The following is a 23,500-nucleotide window of genomic DNA, read 5'->3' as shown; positions in this document are numbered from 1 at the left end:
TTTTTGGTAAATGCATTGAATTTCCTTTCCCTATGACTTAGAAAGTTAAAGAAGCTCAAATTAGCATTTTTTGGGGAGGGAACTATACCTCAATCACACAACTTAGACTTCTTGTCATGATTTTTACTGCAGAGCAGATTATTGTGGGTGGAAAATGGCACCCCTGGCCTACACCATTTCCTTCATAGAAAGAGAAGTTGAACAAAAGATAATGGGCGCTCCATGCAGAGAAAGGATGGCATGTTCTTTTAACGCACCAAACACTCCTGTTGATGCTGCTTTAAAATCAGTTTCAAAGTGCACAAGGGAAGGGCCAGTTTGGCGCTGAAAGCTTTAGCAGTTTCCACAATACATGCCAGTGCTTAAAACATTTATTTATTTACATTATCTGTGTGGATGTTTTGTCTGCATGCAGAAGGGGATGTGGGTGCCCTGGAACTGGAGTTACAGATAGTTGTTAGCGGTCAATGTGGGTGCTGGGAATTGAACTCGGGTACTTTGGAAGAGAAACCAGTGCTCCTAACATGCTCTCCAGCCTGCATGTGCATTTTAAGCGGTAAAAGTTATACATTTTAGTTTAGAGACACTTGAATTTGCAGACACTGTGTTCTTTCAAATAAGTCCTTCCCAATCTTTGCTTACATAAGCAGTTAGAAACTGAAATAACTCTGAACTAGTTACACAATGTTGTCTAGTAACCAGGATGTACTGTTGCCACAACACCCGTGGAAATATTCTGTCTGCAAGTCTACTCTCCCTGTGTCCACAGATGTGTCAATACAATATTATTTTGTAGGTAGTATGTACCATATGGTCCATGAAAGTGGGCAACCGTTCTCTTCCCTCAAATAGGCTGATGTAAAAAATCTTCTGCAAAAGAGAAACCAAATGTGCTTTGCTGAGAAACTCAAATCTACATGGCATTTAGCAGGGCACTTCCCGAAGTTACAGAAAAAGGCAGAGAATTTCCTTCCCCTGATTCTAGAACCTAAGATAAGAAAACTACATTTATTTTTCTGCCCATGGCTCTTTGTCAAGATGAGACTGAGTCAGAAGATATTTCCAGCTGCCCTGGGATTATTCAGGGCTACACCTTACTGTCCCCTGGGAGAGGAGATAGGGAATCCCGCAACTGACATCCAATCTGTCAGGAAATCCTCTTGGCTGCCTTCAAAATGTCTTCAGAAGCTTGCGATCTCTGACCCCCTCCCTTGCTCCTGCCTAGTGTCAAGCCACCACTGTCTGAGGTTATTATTTCCTTAGTTTCCTAGTTCCTTGTCCCAGTGCCACAGTGACACTTACTCAGATGGCACCTGCCATGTGACAGGTGTCTGGACCACATTCCTGCAGCCTCTTGCCTTGCCCAAAGTGCTTTTCTTTACTTTGTAGAGTTTTGATCCACTGCCCTAAAAAGTCTACGTGTTTAATCTGAGACGTGCCTGCTTCTCTGAGCTTTTCTGCACAGGTTTTAATTCATTGCTTCTTTTTCTTTAAAGCTGAGAATGGGGAATGACACAGAGAAGTATGTAAGCGGGTATCCTCAGTTAATATTTACTGAGAGACATGGATGGAGATGAGCACACATCTCTCCAGGGCTTGGTCAAATCTGCCACCTGTTTGTACGGCAATGTAAAGGACCTAAATGTGCCACGCATGGCGGGGGGGGGGTCGCTAAGGCAAGACATTCACAAGTTTAAGCTCCAAAGTCAGCTCAGGGAGGGAGGAACTAAGCAGGGACAGAGTGGGTGTGGGGGCTGGGGGGACAGGATGCAGGGAGCAGAGAGATCAGAAGTAGATTAGTGTGTGTTTTATTATCATGGTGCACACTTTCAAAAAAAATTGAAGGAAGGACTATATTAAACCTTGCTTTCTTACTGAAATATTCCAGTTTACAAACAACAATAACAAATAGTATCCTCTGTCAGGCCAAGGGCTGACTTCTCTTGGACGAGTCTTCTCTTGTCTTCCCCAGGTGACTAACACTCACCTTAGGAACATGAGAACTCTCACGCTAACATGGTCCCTCTACAGTGGTCGTGCTTTCGCCTGCCCAGTGTGGGTGCTGCTGCGGCAACTCAGCGGAGCTCTCTGCCATGCTTCTGTGGACAGCCTGTCTTTATTGGCTAATGGGTTAGAGAACTGCACATTCTGAGATTTTTTTTTCTATAATGTAACTAACTCTAGTTTATTATAAACAGTTACTTTGATCTGAAATGCTGTCTCCAACTCTAAAGAGAGGCATATGTTGTATTTACACCATACGTCCTGGTCAGGAAAGAGATGAAGACACCATCCCAGTTCTGGGAAAGGATCCGGTGTTTTGGCAATCCAAAGAACAACTGTGGAGTGCTGACCTCATTTTGTTCACCTACTTGTAGGACAAATAATAAACCTAACACATTAAAACGTAAGGCTAAATTGTGGGTGGTGGCCCACACCTTTAATCTCAGCACTTGTGAGGCAGAAGCAGAGGGATCTCTGAGTTAGAGGCCAGCCTGGTCTACAGAGGGAGTTCCAGGACAGCCTGGGGCTATATAGGAAAGCCCAGTCTCAAAAAACAAAACAAAAACAAATTAAAAATCCCAAACAACAATAACAAAAAAAAAAAAAATCCTCAAACCCCAACAACAAACCTTAAGACTATAATTTACCTGAAGGTAACAGCGCTCGCTCGCTCTCTCTCTATCTCTCTCTCTCTCTCTCTCTCTCTCTCTGCATCTGTCCGTCTGTCTGTCTGTCTGTCTGTCTGACTGTAGGTGGCGTATGTAGGTAAATGTGGAAACCAGAGGTCAAATTCAGGTGCCACTCTTGGAAGTCATCCGCTTTGTCTTTTGAGATTAGGTCTCTACCTGGCCTGGACCTTCCAGCTAGGCTAGACCGTCTGGCCAGTGAGCCCCGATACCCTCATATCCAGGCTCTCCTCAGCTCTAGGATTACTGGCTCTCCCCACCACACCCAGCTTTATACACGGTTTTTGAGAATTCAGATCCCCCTGCTTCCATGGCACGTTCTTTACAGACAGAGCTATCTCTTTAGTTCCAACAAACGTCTCCAGTCTTACTCCTATTTGAGGAGAGTAGCAAAGAGACTCTGGAACACCCTACCTGTGCAGCCACATCGTAGATGGTAGATGCTAAACGGCTATGACTAATCTCCTCCCAGGTTAGCAATGGAGCTCGGGGTTTCAAGCATGCTAGCCAAACCTCAACTGCTGGGCTATTCCTACCCATCTCTGACTCAAAATTTGATGGCAGACCCATGGCCCATTTCTGTGAAAATATTAAGACTCAGCCAGAACCCTAAAGAAAAAATTCTTTAAAAAACCAAAAAATTATATAGGTGACTTGAATGAATCAAAATAAAGATTAAGGTATTTGAGAAGATAAACAGTTTAAAACCATGTCTATATGGTAGCCAATACTAACCTTTTGCAGAGAAACATCTGGGGGTGGGAGCAACTGTGCTTTAAAAATACAGATTGGTAACAACTGATTTTGATGGGCGAATATTATATCAAAATTTCTGCCAGGCATCAGAGACAGAAGTGCAAGCCACAAAGATGCCACCGTTACACTGCATGCCTTAACTTCCTCTCCACAGGGAGACACGAGAGGATCGCTAAGACTCACTTTAGTGTAGCTTCTGTGTGCTGGGCAAATTGCTATAGACACACATTCCCACCTTTGTCTCTCCAAGTCTTTACTATATAGTTCAGATAGCCTCAAACGCAAAACCTCCTGCCCCTGACTTCTGAATTCTAAATTAGAATGTGCCATGGTGCTTGGCGTGGCTACTTTTAAAATCATCCCTTAGAATCTTTCTTGTAAAGGGAAGTCACTGATATTCGACTGGCTCTGTTTCAAAAAGGCATTTTCACATTCTCAGGCCAATGCTCCCTTCTTGTGGACAACTGACTGTTCTATGGAGTGCTCCCCTCTTGTGGATGACACTCCTACATCAAAGTCCCACGCATACCACATAAACTAGCTGACTCTGGTTCCTCTGGGTTATCTTCAAGGGATAAGTACCCTTTTGCTCTAGCTGGTGACAGGCCCACCTTCATAGCAAACTCTTGAGAACACTTAGAGTCTTCAAGTCGGGAAGTTTTTTGTGTGCTTGTTTGTTTGTTTGTTTTTTGTTTGTTTTTTGAATACACTGTAGCTATTTTCAAACACACCAGAAGAGGGCATCAATCCCATTACAGAGGGTTGTGAGCCACCAGGTGGTTGCTAGGAATTGAACTCATGACGTTTAGAAGAACAGTCAGTGCTCTTAACTGATGAGCTATCTCTCCAGCCCCAAGTCATGAGTCTTTGCAAAGCTTAAAGGGTAGTTGGCAGGGAGAGTAGGTCTCAAAAAGTAGAACAAAAACCCTGAGATAGTTTCTAGGTCAGGAGCACTAAATTTTAGCCTGCTGGCTAGGTCACAAGCTGCCTATCTCCAGGATACAAAGTCAGCTCACTGGAATATATAAGGTCAATGTCATGGGCTGTGTCAAATTCATTGAAGACTAACTACGGCAAAGCTCTGTGCCAAGTTTCAGATAGCTGGTTAGCGTTTAGTTAAATTCCACTGGACAAGTCGCTCCTTCATGCGGAAATGCTGCTGGGTTATAGACGTGAGCACAGTAAGCACAGACCAGCTCCACCAGACTCACGCCTTCCCTGTCACAGTGAGCGCCTCTTGCTGCCGTGTGGCTCTGGTCACTGCATCTTCTCAGAGAAGAACATTAACTAACGCTGAAAGGACACTTCATACCTGGAGAACTGGAGCACTTCCTCAGTGCAGGCGGAACTCCTTTGCACCAGATACTCTTCTTGGCATCTGCTAGAGTCTATATGTCAGGCTGTGTTTCTTTAAAGTTTTACCCACAACACTGAACTAAATGGACAGCTTAGCAGCAATGCTGTCAAAGGCAGCGCTGTTCTTCAGGCTGCACTAATCATCAGGTTACTGTGATTGGTGTAGAAGAGAGGGCAACTCAGAAGGTAAAAGGCTCAAGTTGTTTCTGAAGCCTTCAGATGCTCAAGCTATAAAACACACAGATAACTTTTATAAACATAAATCTAAGTATTAGGGATACTTCATTTCTGGACAACCCATCGAGAGAGTAACAAAACAGAGCGGAGGAACTGCCATCTTCGAGTAGTGGAGCAGAGCCTGCTCTGTGACAGCAGTGTAGGGCCCCAGGGCAGGGAGCAGGGCACAGCAGAGCAGGGGCCAGCGAGTGGAGGCCAGGGGGAGCAGGCAACAGGGTAGGCAGGGGGCAGGGAACAGGGAGAAGACAGCAGGGAGCAAGTTGGGGGCGAGAGGGGCAGAGGGAGGAAGGCAGGAGGCAGGGGACAGGGTAGCAGGGTAGCAAGGAGTAAGTAGGGAGGGTGAATTAGACGGAGTTTAATGTCTTCAAAGGTAAAACTGTTCTGGAAATGGTTGCTGCTCCCCCTGGTGGTTTTTTAGAAACTTAGAAATGACTTTGCTGTGCTGAAATGTTAGGTTACCAGAGTTCACATTTTATTCCTGACTCTTACAGGAAATAGACTGTGATAAATGGTTTAACAATGCTTAAGTTAAAGAAAAATGACTTACTGTGGTTGAATCAAAAGAAAGGACATCCACAACTGGGGGAGAAGAACTGTGCAAGTCCATTACCTCAAGTTTTGGATTGATCTGTGTGCACACGTAAAACAAGTTAATGTGATATCTTTTCTCATAAGGGACCGATACTAAAGAACCACAGAGTATTTATAATATATCCTAAAAATAATGCATGTACTCATTGATAAAGACACAAATATTGGCAAAATATGAATTCACTAACCCTACCAACATTTATGATATTGACAATGTTGAACTTAGGCAAGAAATGGTCATTTTCATATTTTAAAAGCAATGTAATTCACCTACAGAGGAATATTAAAATAGAAAGACCCACCTCAAGAAATGCAGAAAATATCCTAGCCAGTACATTAAAACAAGAAGAAGAAATAGAATGTTAAGATGTAAGAACCAGAGAGGAAATTATAAACTTTCATTTAAAAAACGCAGTAATTACCAATGGCGAACTAAACAGAATCTACTTCTGAGTCCTCAGCCCCACTAAGAGAACCAAAGGACACTGTTAACCCCACTCAACGCACAAACCCAAATGGATTTCAACATGAACTTAAAATACAGATAGTATTAGAAGGGCATGTGTAATACTATAAAACTGAAGAAAATCCGCCAGGAATGCATGTGAAATTTTAAGACATCATTGACATGAAAGTTTCAGGTAAACAAAGCTATACTGTGGATGGCTTGGAAGCAGGCCAAATAGTACGAGGAAACCAATAGTAAGATTCAATGGCATCAGTCTACAGCATGGATGATGGACCGTTTTAAAAACTGGCAAGGAACACAGATCCCAGCTAGGAGGGGATGGCAGGAGGTGAGTGGAACCCAAATGTGATGAACAACCAGTAAGACCAGCAAGAGTAAACAACTACAGTCATTATTCAACCAGAGGTGGAGAAGAGCATCTGAAAGACCGGAAAAGCAGAAGCTGCCAGCGAGGGGAAAGGCACCTGTGATCACAGCTGCTGTGGGAGAGCTGTGCCGCCATGAGGATCATTACGATGTTGAATACAGGAACGGGCGGATATCTAAAATCTATACACAAGCATATCCACGGAAATGTAGAAAACAGAAATTCCATGAAAACATCTACAGACGTGAGACCCTAACGGCTAATGGGCTTGCCTTCACAAACTCATTATCCGCAGGAAAAGTGGAAATGGTAAGAAACACCATTGCAAACACCAGAGTGCTCTGTATTGTCAGCAGTGCACACAGCACTTTGTAACCAACGCTAAGCTACACTGTAGAGACTGGCTGTGAGGTAAAGGCCCTGGACACCACACGGCAGTGAAGTCGAGCAGAACACAGCTCTGCACACTATATAAATAGGTCAGTTCACGTTATACATACATCTCAGGGCTTTTTTTATATGAAATAAAAAGGCAAGTTACAGTAAAACATACTCAATACAACTCCATTTACCTCAAAGTTTCTGACCGTTCAAAGCTAAACAGTATTTAATTAAAGATTTGAAAATACCTATGTAGTAAAATTACAGAGAAAGAAGAATGATTTCCTGGATCGATGACCACCTCCGAGGGAAGTTATTTTTAAATTCAAAGGTTGCAGGCAAACCAAAAAAAAAAAAAAAAAAAAAAAAAAAAAAAAGCAGTCATCTTTAGTTCAAAGACGAGAGCCAAAGGGCACCCAGACTGCAGGACCAACCAGACAGCACTTGGTACACTCAGGGCCAGAAAGGAACTCTAGCTGATGGCCCAGCCACAAGGACTTTAGAAAGGAAACAGCTTAACACGGCTTCTCCACACCAAAATAAAAACAAAATACACTTCCGAAAGCAAGTCATAGAGACAGGGTGCAATAAAGACCCCCCCCCCACCAGCCGAGCACAGCCATAGTGCAAATGATCAAATGTCCAGGGACAGGAAAAGAGACAGAGACAGATTGGAGTTGACAAAGGCCAGATTACAAAGAAATGTGGGGGAACCGTGAGGCTGGAGTTTAAGTGCTTTAGAGAGACCCACTGGGGAGAGCCACTGGACACTGCTTTCCCTGTGGGCTGAGCTCCAAGCAAGAAGAGCAATCGACTGAGGGATTGAAGGCACTCGGTCTTGAGGACAGAGCTGTACCTTGGATTAGATTTATGTATGTGTATGTGTGAGGACGTGCACACTTACACATGTGATCGCACCATGGCACATGTGTGGAGGCTGAAGGACAATCTGTGAGATTTGGATCTTTCTTTCCACCGAGTGGATCCGGGATTGGAATCAGGTTGGCAGGCAGCGCTGCAGAAACCTTTACCTGCGGAGGTCGCTTGCTGGCCTGGTTGAGGACCGACCTCACCATGGCTATGCACCACAAGCTGGCCTCACTCTCAGTCCCTTTCCCTTTGACTCTCAAGTGTTGGGATTACAGACACATGTGCCACCATGCTTAGTCCCCTAGCTGCTGTTTTAGGAATACATCTTCTAATTATCCAGCCCACTGTGTTCCAGAGGAGGTGCCTGGCTGTAAGACATGGTAAAGGGGGGGAAGGATGGAGGAAAGCTCGCTCAGTTGGCCAACACTTCTTCCTCCCTGCCGTTTTCCAGTAGAAACCAACACTTCCTCATCCATTTCTGTAAGGAGGAGACACCACAGACCTCACGCTTTTGTCTTAGGCGAAATAGACACTGTTACCTTTTCTCTACTGCCACCTAGTGTAGGTATAGAGAAGCACACTGACTTAGCTTTGCTCTGGAAACAAACTGCTCAGAAGGTTTAAGTCTTAAACAAGGAAAGAATCGGCCCCTCCTGTAGAAAAATCTTTGACTTTCTACAAGTTTGGAACTTATGTAACTAATAGCATTTTATTACACTGAAGAACAAATTCCTCTACGTAAACCAAGTAGCCTTGAAATGGAGTGGATTGAGAGGTGGGCTCTCATTACCTGAACAGAGGGGCAATTGAGAAGGAGGCTGTATGGAATCTTGAAGGTACCCGCCCCCTCCACCTCTGGCCTAAGGGTCTACATCGCCAAGCTTGAGAACATCCATTCCAACACAGGCTGTAATGTTTCCCTAGACCACACATTCCTGAAGGACAGGGGATGAGCCCTTAAAGCAAGGACCTCCAGCACAGAGACACGCTAGTGTCTGCTGACAGGGCCAGATTTGAGCTCTTATTAAACCAAAGCACTGCCATAGATGGGCAGAGCTGCACAGTGGGCCAGAGTTCTGGCATCGTCAGCTACTAGCCTCAGCATCTACTCACCTGAATTCTCATGTGCATAAAAGCATTACTGACTTTCAATGTTTATGGCCCTATTATATAACTGATGTAAAGACATAAAAAAATACTATATAGGCTTAAGTAATTGTTACTATTATTAGTGTCATGTAAGCTCCTCAAAACAATGTATGTTTCAGCTAGAATTAAAATATAGAATTAGTAGACAGGAAATTATACTTTCATACTCAATGGTAATGTCTTTAACCTCATTAGCAGACTAAAGTAGATCATGACCTAAGATTTGAAGATTTCTATTAATCATGACAGAATTTTCACCAATAAACCATGGTTAGGATATCATAAAATATTTAGTTATGTAAAAAGGATTGTTCTGTTCTACAAAGCAACACAGAATTTCATTCATAATTTATAGATGATGGTGCTATTCAAGTAGCCATTCTGAAGTTGAAAGCAATCAAGATAATTATTTCATTAATGATTTTGACTTAACTGCTGTCCCTTCTAATATTATGCTCCCTAGTCTTACAGGGATCTATTGTGATCCCTTAGGAGGTTTTCCTGTTTTCCCACTGTCTTAGTTAGGGTTTCCACTGCTGTAAAGAGATACAATGACCAAGGTAACTCTTATAAGACAGCATTTAACAGGGGTTAGCTTACTGGTTCTGAGATTCAGTCCATTAATCATCACAGCAGGAAGCATGGCAGTGTACAGGCAGACAAAAGGAAAACACAAGGCTCACAGGCAACTAGGAGGAGGGTTTCAAAGGCCACCCCCACAGTCTTACACATCCTCCAACAAGGCCACACCTACCAACAAGGCCACACCTCCAAATAGTGCCAATCCCTGGGCCAAGGATTTTCAAACCACCACATTTCACTCCCTGGCCTCCTAGGCTTTTTCAAACATATGAGTCTATGGGGGCCATACCTAAACATAGCATAATACAAAATACATTTAGTCGAACTTCCAAAGTCCCATAGTTTATAGGAGTCTCAACAATGTTCAAACTCCAAAGTTCCAAGTCTCTTCTGAGATTCATCCAGTTGCTTAATTGTAATCCTGTATACAATCAAAATAAAAAGCTGATCATATACCTCCAACATCACATTACCATTCCAAAATGTCATAGTGAGGAACTAGTGGACAAAAGCAAGACCAAAAGCTAACTGTGCAAACTCCAAACTCTGCATCTCCATCCATGTCTGATGATAAAGTGCTCTTCAGATCTCCAACTTCTTTCAGCTTTGATGACTGCAACACACTTCTTGGGTTGGTTCCACTCCCTGTTAGCAGCTTTCTTCAGCAGGTATTCCGCAGCTCTAACATCTCTAACATTTTGGAGTATCCAAGGCAACATCAACTTCACAGCTTCTTGTTTCAATGTCTGGTATCCACACATGATCTTCTGGGCTCCTCCGAAGGCCTTGGGTCACTTCTCCAGCTCTGTCATCTGTAGCACCCTAGGCTCTGGCTGACTCCACTCCACTGCTGCTGCTGTTCTTGGTGATCAACCCATGGTACTGGCATCTCCAATACACTGGGGTCTTCCTCTGCAACTAGGCTTCACCAATAGCCTCTCACAGGCTCTCTTCATGGTGGCAAGCCTCAACTCCTTTGCATGACTACTTCATTCCTGGGCTGTCAACTGCAGCTGAGGCCGTACTTTCTCCAATGGCCTTCCAGGGCCTCTCACAGTGCCAAGTCTCAGCTGCTCTCCATGACTCCTTCATGTCTTCAAAACCTGTACCACCTGGGTGACTCTTACACATTACCAAGTCCAGCTGCAGTACAAGATACAACCTTGGATATCTCTGAACATAGCTTTCAGAAAACAATTCCCAGAAGATTTCACCTGAGTGAAGCTGGTTTCTTCTGTTAGTTTCTTAGCTCCAGCTAACCAGCATCAATTGTCCCAGTAGCCCCTTCTATTCTTGACTCTAAAGCCAGATCCACATGGCCGAAGCTGCCAAGTTCTGCTGCTTGCAGGAGCTGGAACACAGCCCCTTTTGTTCTATTACATCCTTCATTGCCTAAGCTTGGCTGTCCTGCAACTTGCTCTGTAAACAGACCTTGAATGTAGATTTGTATGCCTCTGTCTCCTGAGTTCTAGGATTACAGGTATGTACCATACATCTGGACTTAAGCTTTTTCTACTTGGAACCTGCTCTGTATCAGGCTGGCCTTGACCTCAAGAGACCTGCTTGCCTCTGTCTCCTGGGATTAAAGGTGTGTATCACTAGGCCTGGGCCTAAGCTTTTCATGGCCACAGTTCCTCAAGATACAGATGGAAATCTTCCATTTCTGGATTGTAGCTCATTCCAGATTAAAAGTCCAAATGAAAACAACAACTAAGTAAACAGTAAGCTTAGCTGGGTAGGGTCTTGCTCCAAAGTCACCATTCCCTAAATCTGCTTATCTCTTCCAACCCAGGATTTGCTCCATTGTACTTCCTAGTACCCTTTTATTACTTGAAATATACATTTTGTACTTTTCCCTTCTAAGCTTGCTATGCTTGATCAAAACACTCCTGGTAAGATTGAACTGCAGGATAAAGTGTAAACTAGGCTTTGAGACATCCTTTGTCAATGCAATTAATCCGAATCTTTTCACTTTAGCTTCAGACAGACTCTCCGACAAGAGCAAAAAGCAGCCATGTTCTTCACCAAACTATCACAAGAACATTCTCTAGGCCACATACTCACATTCTTCTCCTTTGAAAACCCTTGAGCAAGACCCCCACAGTTCAAATAACCCTCAGCACCAATATTGTCCATATTCGTTCTAGGATAGCCCATTAAGTCTCACTTAAAGCATTCCACCATTTTTCCAAATCCAATGCCCCCAAATCCACATTCTTCCAAATAAAAACATGGTCAAGCTTATCATAGCAACACCATAGTCCTTGGCACCAATTTCTGTCCTAGTTAAGATTTCCATTGTTCTAAAGAGACACCATGACTACGGCAACTCATAGAGGACAACATTTAACTGGGGCTGGCTTACTGGTTTTGAGGTTCAGTCCATTGTTATCATGGTGGCAAGATGGCAGAGTCCAGGCAGGCCTGGTGCTAGAGGAGCTGAAAGTACTACATCTTGTTCCAAAGACAAACAGGAGAAGACTGACTCACCGGCAACTAGGAGGGTCTCACAGGCATCCCCACAGTGACACACTTCCTCTAACAAGGCCACACCTACCAACAAGGCCACACCTACAAATACTGCCACTTCTTGGGCCAAGCATATTCAAACCACTGCATCTTCCAAATATGCAAAAGAGAAGTGGACCGGACTACATAGGACATCGCCATTCATATGTAATATGAATACCCTTTGAAGAGAAAGCATTTTTTTTCTTAGAGCAGTATGGTACAGTTCTCTCTTGTGGCAGGTTGAAGAAGTTGACATAAACTACTACTATTAATGTAAATAGGGTAGGGGAAGACACCCATGTAAAAACATGGCCTTCCCAACAACATAGAAAAACAGTGTTCTCGTGCTTAAGTGGAATGGGGACAGAGTGCTTCAGCAACTCGTCACAGGGGGGTGTTCACATAGCACGGCTTCTGTGCTCCATGCCTTTTTTCTCATGGCTTCCTCTGGTGGATTCTCAGGGCCATCTGGCTGCCATCCCTTTATTCATGTAAGGATTAGTAATTTATACAACTGGTTGGCAGTAGCAGAGATCTGAGACTCTAATGGGTTTCCTACCTTCATACAAATACAACAGTTAAGGCTGGCAAGCCAGTGGGCTTTGCAAAGGCCAAACAATTTCACGCAGAAGGTTAAGAAAACATAATAAGATATAAATTATAGGGAGTCTATACTGCTCTAAACTCAAAAATCAAACATTCGTGGCTACTGCAAAAAGAGGAGAAATTACTCCAATCCTGTTTGTTAAAAAGAAAATGTTTTCAGTTTTAAAGCATTTCCTAAAGCTTTGAAAGAGAATTATTTTAAAACATAATTTATCACAAGTGAATAGAGTATTTCTCTCCTAATCTATACCACATCTATGTGACAGCTTTAGTTTTAAATTAAGCAGGTGTCTGTCTTCAAGGGATCTATATTCATTTGCGTGAAGACTTTAAAAATAAGTTGATAATCCAATGATTTTTATAATGCTAAAATATGCTCTGTACAAAAACCATTATATTTTGCTTTATTGCAAGTTTATTTTTAAAATGAGATGATTGGCAGTTTATACACAGAATCCTTTTACTTGTCTGGCTCATAATCTGGCAGTATTCTCCACAGTCAGTCACCCTAGACAGTTAGCTCAAACAGCTCTGAAGACCTACAGGTCATTTAAACTAGGCACCCAAGTTCAACCTGAGGGCCACACAAAATGCTCAGGCACATTCTCTGAATTATCTGCAGTACAACTGCCCTCTAGTTCCATAATGAAAAGGCAGCTTTTAATAGAAATTTAAGTGCACACGGGAAAAGTACAGCCGAGAGTGTCTTTTCGTAGCCTGGGTCATCCTGACCGGACCACACAAGGAGCTGGTTTCGGGGCTCTCAGCTACAGAGTCAGAGCAAGCTATTCAGTCAACTTGTTGACATTTTAAAGTCTAGCTCTCTAAAATGGAGCACAGCTGATGGTGAATCCAGAGGAAATGGCTTATGTCTCTGGGCCTGGACAGCTGATGTTAGGGAAATAGCACTCAGCTGGGCACCTGTAGCTCAAGTCATCAGCACTTGGCTGGGAGCAGGTGAATGACAGGTCAGGGGGGAGTGGGTAGGGGGTAAGGTGGGGTTGGGGCTCTGCTTCTTCATACTGATCAAGCCCAGCTAAGTCATAGAAATGCTAAAGTAAAAACGGACACTTTGGTAACACAAGAAAAGGACAGTCAAGAAAAAAAATTATATATTATATATAATATAAAAATAAATATACATTTACTTTGCATGGATATATGATTGTAAAAGGCCAAAAAATACACTTAACAACTACAACAACTGAGGAAACAGATTTTCTTCTTGGGCTGGAGACATGGCTCAGTGGTTAAGAGCACTGGTTGCTCTTCCAGAGGACTTGGGTTTGATTCCCAGAATCCACATTCTAGTTCCCAACCATTTATAACTCCAGTCACAAGGGATGTGACACTGTCTTCTGGCTTCTAAGGACACTGAGTGGTGCAGGCATGCATGCAGGCAAAACACCCAACATGAAATAATAATTATTTTAAAGAACTATATTCTTTTGTTCAAAGACTGTAAGAATAAACGGGGGCTAGGAACATAGCTTTGCGGTGAGTCACTGGAGCATGTAAGAGGGCTTGGGCTGGATCCACTGCATCAAACACATACACACACATACATGCATGCACACATGATCACGCATACGCATGCACTCGGGCACAAGCTCACATACGCACTCACGAGACGATGGCATGGGAAGTGTGAACATTTAATAAAGCATAGTGGTTTAATACTCCAACAATTATCCAAAAGGATTATAAAATATAATTGAAAATCAATGTTAATAACAAGAAACAACAGTAGAAATCCCCAAATATGGCTGGATTAGACAAAATTTGAGAAACAATCTCCTAGGTGTGGTGGTGAAACCCTGTAAGTCCCAGCACGTGGGCATAAGGAGTGTGAGGTGAGTTTGAGTTAGTACTGAGAGCCCTACTTCAAAACCAGCGAAGAAAGCAAAACCACCCAGAGCATAAGGCCTGTATGTTTCAAGCGAGAGTAGCAGAAAGGCCTGATAAAGACTGAGAGTAAGGAAACCAGGGCAGGGAGTGAAGGAGGGAGAAGGTGGACAGGAGTGATGTGGGTGGGTGTGCTGGTGTCAGAAGTCTGTTATCAGAGCACCTGGCAGGCAGTGGCATGCAGATTAGGAGTTCAAGGTCATCCTCCAAAACATAGTGGGTTTGAGGCCAGTCTGAGTACATGAGACCTCATCTCAAAAAACAAAACAAGAAATATAATGATCGAGATATGAAATGAGTGAATAAATAAATTAATGGGTAAAAAAGAAAAAGGAGAAAGCAAAATAAATACTCTAAAATCAAAGCTCTGTAATGACAAAAAAGCAACCTCAACCGAGCAGGAAAATAGTGATTTATGACATTAGCTCTCGGAACAGAAGCAGACTTAAAAAGAATCATACAAGGCAGACTAAGAGTCTAACACAAACTAAGGACTAAGCTAAATGAAGGGAGGAAACAAACTGATGGACTGAAATAAAGGAACTCATCCCCAAAAGTCTTCCATTCAATGGATAATTACAAAAAGACCCCAATAGTGCTTGTGCCTGCAATCCTCTGAGGCAGGAGGATTGTTGATAAGACTCTAATAACCATTCCCAGAAAAATAAACTATTAAAAATTATTCATTTAGGAAGAGGTAGGGGTGTGTGTGTGTGTGTGTGTGTGTGCGTGCGTGTGTGTGTGTGTGCGCGCGCGCGCCTATGTGTATGCTTGTGTTTAAGTCAGAGGAAAACGTGTGGCAATCAGTTCTCTCTTTCCACCACACACACACACACACACACACACACACACACACACACACACACACACAAGCAGTAAAATAGTTTCAATTAATACATGTAATAATAAATACTTTTTAAAAATGTTCATAGGGGCATTTGCATTTGTTTGTTTGGCTATAAAGGGTCTCTGGAAACATGTTTTAATAGTTGTTATAAAAACATTTGCCTTTTGGTTCCACTCTCATGATGATCATCAAATAACTTTCCTAAAGTGACTGGCTAGGAAGCAAACTCACTCTGCAGCCTTGGATTTAATTTCTCTTTTCTATTACTGTCAACATAACTTTTAGCTCTATTTCCAAGCTGTCTAGAAGTGAATCTAAGCGATATTCACATAGTACACACTTCTGCACCAGTGGCTTTATTTTATTGGTGGAAAACAGACTTTCTCTAAGCACTGCCGTTTAGGTGCAGGTCCTGGTTTTATATACATCAGTGTAATTTTAAGCACAGGGCTCACCGACAGCCCTACGATGACCATAAAAATGTAGGAGACATGCACACAACATACTTCAATCATCTCCCTTTTGTCTTCATGGCTATGTGGTGTTCGTGGATAGATGTCAAGAAGGTGTGGGGAGGCCTCAAAGTGCAGTCTTTTGAGGTTTCGTTTACTAGGATCTCGATAGTGCACTTGATTGAAGCTGGTCCTCCATACTAAGACCTGTAGAGTCAAGAGTGTGGAAGTTACTGACTTGCAGCACTGACTTTTAAAAGAACTCAAAATCCAGAACTGCCCTGAACAGTCAGAATGGCTGTGTGTAGAGAGACATGCCTATCACTGTCTTCAACATTTCAAGCATGGAGGGGAGGAGAGGTAACATCCTGAAATGCCTTTATGCCCAACCTGAAATTCCTATTTTGAGCTGGAAGTGGCAGGATGTTCACTTGGGAGGCAGAGGCAGAGGCAGATGGAACATTGTATGTTTGAAGCCAGCCTCGTCTGCACAGTGAGTTCCAGGCCAGTTAGTGATAACACAGTGAGATCTTGACTCACAATATCCCTCAAACCCAAGTCCAACTAAACCAAAAACCCAAAATTCTTATTAGGTAATACTTTATAAACTCAAATATTTCTCCTTGCTTCTCACCAAAGCCATATACTATGCTTTGACTTGACTATTCACTGTATTTAATAATGTGGCTATGAGTGACTTTTGGTCATCTTATGTAAACACAGATTTGCCTCAGGAGGCTCAGTATTTGAGGAGACAAGATGTACAGACAAAATCGTAGGCACTGACTCAGGTGAAACGACACTGAAATGGGGCATTCAGTGTCAACTAAATGTAGTATTTAGTATAAAACATAGCAAGAGACAATATTGCAGAATTCTTAAAACTATTCAACTGGAACAATTTCAGCTATGTGGTAACAGACCTGTCACTAGTTAACATGAAAAACCACCGGTAATCACCCCAACAAACACAAACTAGCTAGTGGTGAGTGTCCTCGTAAGGCCAAAGCCTTCTTTACACAAATCAGGTCATGCGCTCACATCCGAGGCATACTAACCTGTGCATCTGCACCGCCAGATGTGAATAACTCTCCATCCTTGGAGAATGAAACAGTAAAGACGGGCCCCTAAAAAATGAGGGAGGCAAAGAGAAAAGTATTGAGAGCTGTTCCCTCGTGGCCAACAGGATGAGTGCCCCCTCTGCTACCTAAGCAGTGACTAGCGTCTAATGGACATACCCAGTCACTAACAAGGACTGGTGGCTGAGAACTAAAGGAGAGCCGACCCACGTATGTGAGAAGGCAAGTGAGAGACAATGAGCAGGATGAGGAATGGCCTTTTCTCCTTTCAAGGAAAGCTTGCTCAGGTGTAAGCTGGTAAGAGTTTGTTAAAACCTTTTCTAGCTTCCTGGCTTGTATTTAACCAATTACTAATGTTAACTGAACAGTCAACATGGCACTGAGGTCACACAAATACAGGTCATTTACTGCCATAACAGGCTCCACTCTTCTGGAACAGGCTACAGGGAGCCACTGAAAGTTTAGGAGCAGGACACAGGAGGAGAGCTTCGAGTGAAAAACAAAACAAAACAAAACAAAACAAAAAAAACCAAAAAAACCCCACAAAACAAACCAGCATTATGGCCATGGGGGTGAGCAACTGGGACACCACAGAATAGTTGCAGGCCCCTGGGGGAACTTACTGAAGTTCTCAGAGATAAAGACACTTAAAATGAGACAATGCCTGGGAAGTTGGATATCCGTGCTTTGCCAGACCAAGGTACATAACCTATCAGTCCACCAGTATATAAGAAATTATTTCTCATCTTGAAATAGCAACATCTGTTCATTTTTAGCATACGCTTAGATGGACATACAAAGTTTTGGAGAATACATTTTGTTTATTCAAGTAGACCCTGCATATGAAATGTCTTCCACACACTTTCTATATTTGAACATTTCACACCCAGTTGGTAGTGCTTTCTGCAAAGACACGGGACTTCACGAGTGGAGCATTGCTGGGGGATGGACGTCACTCTGCATGTGCTGCACAGTTTTATAACCTGGTCCCACAGCCGGTTCTCTCTCCTCTCCTCTCTCTCTTTCCTCTCTCTGTCTCTTGTCTCTCAGTCTCTCTCCATGTCTGTGTCTCTGTCCCTCCCTCCATTTCTCCATCAGTTCTCTCTTTCTCTCTCTCTCTCTCTCTCTGTCTCTCTTCCTGCTTCCAGACAACTAATGCCTTGTGAAAGGCTGGCCTCGTGTTTATGCTACATGCCTCCCCTACCATGGTAGACTGTACCTTGTCTGGAACTGTAACAGAAATAAGCCCTTCCTCTCTCTGGGTACTTGTCAGGGTTCCTCCTCACAGCCAACGTAACCAGCGTCCCCTGTTACTGACTTAGGTTGTTGTAATTTCACAAGCACCTTAACCTCTAGATGGAAATCTATGTGCCGTGTTTTTCAATGGGCTGCTAAATGTTTTTCCTAAATACTGTTCTACCTTTTTCTTAATTATGTAGTACTACTTGATATCTCAGGCCTTGGTCATTGTTAGTGACTGCATTTAGTTGCCCTAAACTTATGTGGGACTGACCTGGTCGTGCTTCGCCCTAACCCTGCCATAGAACAAGCAGAGCAGACAGGAAGAGAGGCCACAAAGCCCATTCTATTTTTTCATAGGAAGAGCTTGAACTCAGCCCAAAAGAAAATTCCCAGTGGCACCTAAGGTGTGAACAAAGAATTTGTTCTAAAAAGTTTACAAGTCTGAACATTTACCCGCAGGAGAAGATGAGTCTACAGACTGAAAGCGTACCAATCTCCTTTCCCTTGGTTCTAAGCTGATGAGAAATGAGACAGAAGAATAAGGAACATGAGGACCAAACCTCACCTTCCCTTCCAGTGAGTTTGTTAAGACAGACCATCTGGAAGGCAAATGGGTGTGCTAGAAATAATATTTGGAATGAGCCAGGTGTGATGGCCTTGGTTTAGGTGACAATGGATGAGTCTCTGCACAAGAATTACCAGAGGAAAACCAGCATAGACATGAGGGGAAAGATACGAAGTATCCACCTGCGTCCAAGCAATTGGACCTCTACTGGGACTGCAGTAGTATTTTCTTAATGAATCGCTAAAGTCATTGGTCTTGAAGAGTTGCAATAAATAATATTTTTAAGAATTGCTTCTAGAGATTAAAAACAGAAGTAAAAAACATCAAACTACAGGAGTAGCAGCAGATGTATATGACTGCAAAAATGACAAAGGCAGAGGTACACATTAAAATGTATCTCCCTTAGGAAAGAGAAATCTCAGTATTGATACCGTATGTCCTTGAAGTGTGTATATGAGTCTTCCCTCTACGAGATCCAGAATCTTAACTGTTCCGTCAGACGAGGCAGTGACAAGGCTGTTACCCGAAGGATGGAAGGACAGACAGTTCACACCGCTGCTGTGAACTAAGTTACAGAAAATAAACACCAAGTCAGAAAACAATGGTTTCTTTATGGCAAGGGACCTTTAACATCATAGCTATAATTTGACATAATTGGCTATCTTTCTGACCCCACTAATTTTTTTCACAGAATAACTCTTCAGTTCAAGCATGTCCTTTTCTTTGTCAGCAGTATTAACCTGAAAACAAGAATCAGTCAGAGGTAGTATCTTCCCTAACAGCAAAGTTAGTATGGTTCACCAAAGCAAGTGACGTCGTATTCTGACATCGCATGCGTTAGCCTTCCAGCTAATGAGATGGAATTACTTCAGCAATGCTAATGCATCACATAAAGAGAATCTTATTGGGAACACAACTATAAAGTTTTTGGCTATAGTACCAAAATAATTAATAGTTGATTATGATCTGCTTATATAACTTCTCTAATTTAGCCGTACACGGAATTTAAAGAGCAACTGGGATTAGGAAGTGTGAGTGTGGAGGCATATGTGAAGGACGGTCCTGGTCCTGAATGAGGTGAGGATTCATGTCTGGCCACTATCTTCCCAGCAGGAGGCAGTACAGCACAATGGTTAGAAGAGTATGTGTTTATACACTATGTAGTCCCAGAGTCTCATTGGTTCTGTCAATTTTCTCATCTTTAAAATGAAGGAACTAATGATTCCTAGTAGCAATAGTGTATGGATTTACTAATTTATTTACTACACAGAAATCGTGGAATACATGAAAGAAGTGATTGATATTGTTTTCATGTGGAACAACGTGGTTTTAATATATTTCTAACATAAAGCAAGAAAACCATTGCCATCCCTTTCAGTTCCGTGAACCCACCCAGAAGCAACCTTTCCTCCTCGTCAGTTATCCCTCTCCATTTGGGCTTATAGTAACTTCCCATTCTCACACAGTGCAGCAACCAGAGCCTGAAAACTCCCACGGTAACTTTGGTTTTTACAGTCCCCAAGTCAGCTCTGTGCCCCTTTAAAAAGATGGATGGGGTGGAGGACATGGCATGGGACCCCTTTATCTGTTCCTCCTCCCAGTGTGGTCACTCAGCCTTTTAGCATTCTTCCTCTGTTAATTGGCACACTGGGGATGTGTGGCCAAGCTGAGCCACTAGGAGCTGCCAGGGCCAAAACTTTTATGCTAAAATCTCTCGGTACAACTTTGTCAAGCTGAACCAGGATCAAAGACGGCTTTTTGGCATCAGCCATTCAAGCAAGCCAAGCCTGGATGGAGAGGAGAGGCTGGTGGTTCCACACAGCTGCTGAAACACTTTTATTTCAGGAACTTTTCTTTTATCTCCACGTTGGCTGTGCTCTGCTGCTTTCTGCTTAGATTTGGTGGAGAAAGGAGAGCTGGGCCCCTTCAGGCCGGGAACGCCAAGCTTTCCGCTCTTCCAGTCTCGGGCACCTGAGCCCTGCCCTTCCTTTTCCCTCTCAGTCTGGAGACTCCTGTGAGTTCTCCGAGTCCTTTCTGAGCTAGTTTAAATTCTGATGGTCCTTGTCCTCTGAGCCACTGTGGGGTCTTTAAAGCATTTGGGGATTTGCCAGGGCATGTCCCCCATATGACAGGGGTGGATGACTTCTTTAATTGTGTGTTAGTAACTGTAGGGAGTGGATATAAGGAATGCAGAGAAGTAGCAGTGTCTGGGATATCTCACGGTAGTTTGTATCACCATGGAATATAAAGTTTGTGCTATCTTGGAACTCTTAGGGACTATTCCCATTTGTCTTTTGTATCTTTGGTGGTTTATCTAAGATTGTACAATGAATCATATAAATTGTTCTCTTTAATCTTTATTAGAGTCTAGGATAACTGCTTGATGGGGACTAAAAACTGGATGGCCATTGTAACAGTACAGCTAGAAACTGATTAAATGGAAGAGAACAGTGCTTCCTCTGGCCTGCTTTGAGAGACTAGAATCTTAATGAGGTGTCGGGTCATATGCTGTCCTGGGGTCTCATAGGAAACCACAAAGCCCATTCTTTGCTTGGAAGGACCCCAACAGTTCAACTGAGAGGTGCTAACCTTGAACTACTCCTTGGTGTTGGGGCCACTAGCTCACTGGTGACACTCTTAGAAGGAATCAGAATTAAACATTACACCTTACTAGTCCAAAACTTTTGCTTAGTATCTATCCTTGCTTTGGATATCAAGACGGACCTCGAGTCAGATGAGTATTAAGAAAACAGGAACAAAACTTCATCTGCTTTTGGGTTCCTGAATATGAGTAGCAAGCCTATGGCCACTTCACGTTCTGCACAAAAACAAAACAAAACAAAAAGGCCACACATCATGGGTGTGGAGGTGATGTCCTTCCCTCCCCATTTGCACCTTCAGTATCCAGGAGTTAGCCCTTCTTCCTCACTGGCTATGGAACTAAAGAGCGGGTCCTGCACCTTGCCTGGGCAACATAGTGGAGCTGGTCCTGATGGGGAAGGCATGGGCGAGTCAGTCTGGAGGGTGTGAGAGCAGGAGAGCTGGCCCAGCCCCTCGAAGGCTGCAGTACTTGGGAGAGTGAGCCCTGAACACTGACTGGGCAGCAAAGTGGAGCTAGCTCTGGAGGTGTGGGTATGGGTGACCCTGCCCACGGGCATGAGAGCAGGAGAACTGGTCCTGCCTCCTGTCAGCTGCAGTATTAGGTAGTCCAGCCAGAGCAGTGCTGGAGAGCTAGCCCTGGTGGTGTGAAGGGAGAGCTGCTGGGCTGACCAGTTCAGCAGACACTCAGGCCCAGATCCAGGCTCTGAAATGGCCCGCCCTAAAATTTACATCATCTTTGAAAGGTTGGGACCAGTGAAAGGGCCAGTCCTGCTGTTCCAAAGCTGCAGGATTGCCATGACACAGGACAACAACGGAATAACTGGGAGAAGACCTGATGAGGAACCAATATTGATGATGTCACAGAAACCAGAAATCTCAAACCAGACCCATGACTCATTGCAATGAGCATTTGCAAGTGAAGATGTGTGGACAGACGGACACACTGTGGGACACACTGTGATCTGCTACAGCCTCCACGATGAGATGTTTTCTATGCTTTGTGTTTGTTGTTTGTGCTTTTTATTTTGGGGAGGAAGTTGCAAAAGGTAGATATGAAGGGGTGGGAAGATGCGGGAGACTAGGGTACATGATGGGAAACTCACAAAGAATCAATAAAAAGTTATCAAAAGAAAAAAAAAATTCACACAACTAAGACCGCCAATGTACAGAGAAATAGATGAAGATTGCTTTCTTCTCGAATCTTTGTTGAGAAAAGATTATTAAGAGCTAAAATTTCAATTAATACATGGAATTCTATATCCAGAGAAATACAAAAGAATTTATATATCATATCGATAAAAAACCATTAAAGACATAGGTATTTTATTCTATTAAGTAATTTTTTTGGACTGAAAATGTGGTAGAGTTACACAGCCCTCAGTTTAGTTCTCAGTACTAAAAAATCCAATTATCTAACTTCAAAGAGCATTGGAAAAGGTGTTTCAAAATATAAAAGTATTTCTTAAGGTCAAAGGTTAAAGAACTGACCCAAATCCACTGCATCCAAAGCAATGAGTCTTAAAAACAAAACAGAACAGAAGAGAACTGCTGTTCTGCTATTAGTAGCATTTAAAAGAATTGAAATACAGGACAAAGATGCATTTCATTTAGATCACAGGCTTCTTGCTGAATACTTAAACTGTCTTAATAAACTCAAGGTTCAGTTAAGAGTAACAGTTAAAGCCCTCAACGTGATTCTTTACAAACTACCATTTAAAAGCAATCCTGTTGTATTTTGTATCTTAAATGTCTGTGTCTGGAAATGGATAGGGTGCAGGGTAGAATTTTAACAGTGTATGTGAAAACTGCAGACTTAAAACCATGCAAAGTGACCAATATCTGCTCCTTTAAATGATAATCTGTTTGGCTTGAGCAAGTAAACAGTTTTTTTTTTAATGTATTAGACGTACATCAACATTGGAAGATAAATCTCTGTGTGCCATTAGCACTGGGCCCTAAATTTGTAAACAACCTAAAATTTTACCTTTTGCCTAAAGATCTATTATCTTACTAAGTCAAGAATTTCAATTTTTTGCTTCAAAAGTAGAGGAGAAACTATTCATGAAATGTATAGCTGTGGTGCTAGCGGTTATGGGATCCTTGGTACACAGAATATGTTTATGCTCCTCGAATGTATAAACTTCCTAGATGTTCTCTTTTGTTGAGACAGGGCTACTCTGTAGAGTCCTGAATGTTCTAGAGCAGACTCTGTTAGATGAGGATGGTCTAGAACTCAGAGATCTG

At 42.8% G+C, this 23,500-nt stretch overlaps 1 protein-coding gene across 1 annotated transcript in view; it reads right to left on the bottom strand.

Moving 5' to 3' along the window:
* Poc1b (POC1 centriolar protein B) overlaps nucleotides 1-23,500 on the bottom strand; it is a 96,601-nt gene that overhangs the window by 29,872 nt on the left and 43,229 nt on the right. Inside the window, exons 7-10 of the mRNA XM_032911782.1 lie at nucleotides 19,087-19,220; nucleotides 16,828-16,896; nucleotides 15,824-15,976; nucleotides 5,583-5,667 (exon numbers count right to left, since the gene is read on the bottom strand). Of these exons, the coding sequence (XP_032767673.1) occupies nucleotides 5,583-5,667; nucleotides 15,824-15,976; nucleotides 16,828-16,896; nucleotides 19,087-19,220 (441 nt within the window). The remainder of the gene's footprint in view (nucleotides 1-5,582; nucleotides 5,668-15,823; nucleotides 15,977-16,827; nucleotides 16,897-19,086; nucleotides 19,221-23,500) is intronic.

Source organism: Rattus rattus, chromosome 1 (assembly GCF_011064425.1).
Source record: "Rattus rattus isolate New Zealand chromosome 1, Rrattus_CSIRO_v1, whole genome shotgun sequence".
Taxonomy (NCBI): Eukaryota; Metazoa; Chordata; class Mammalia; order Rodentia; family Muridae; genus Rattus; species Rattus rattus.
This window is presented reverse-complemented; position numbering and strand designations above follow the sequence as displayed.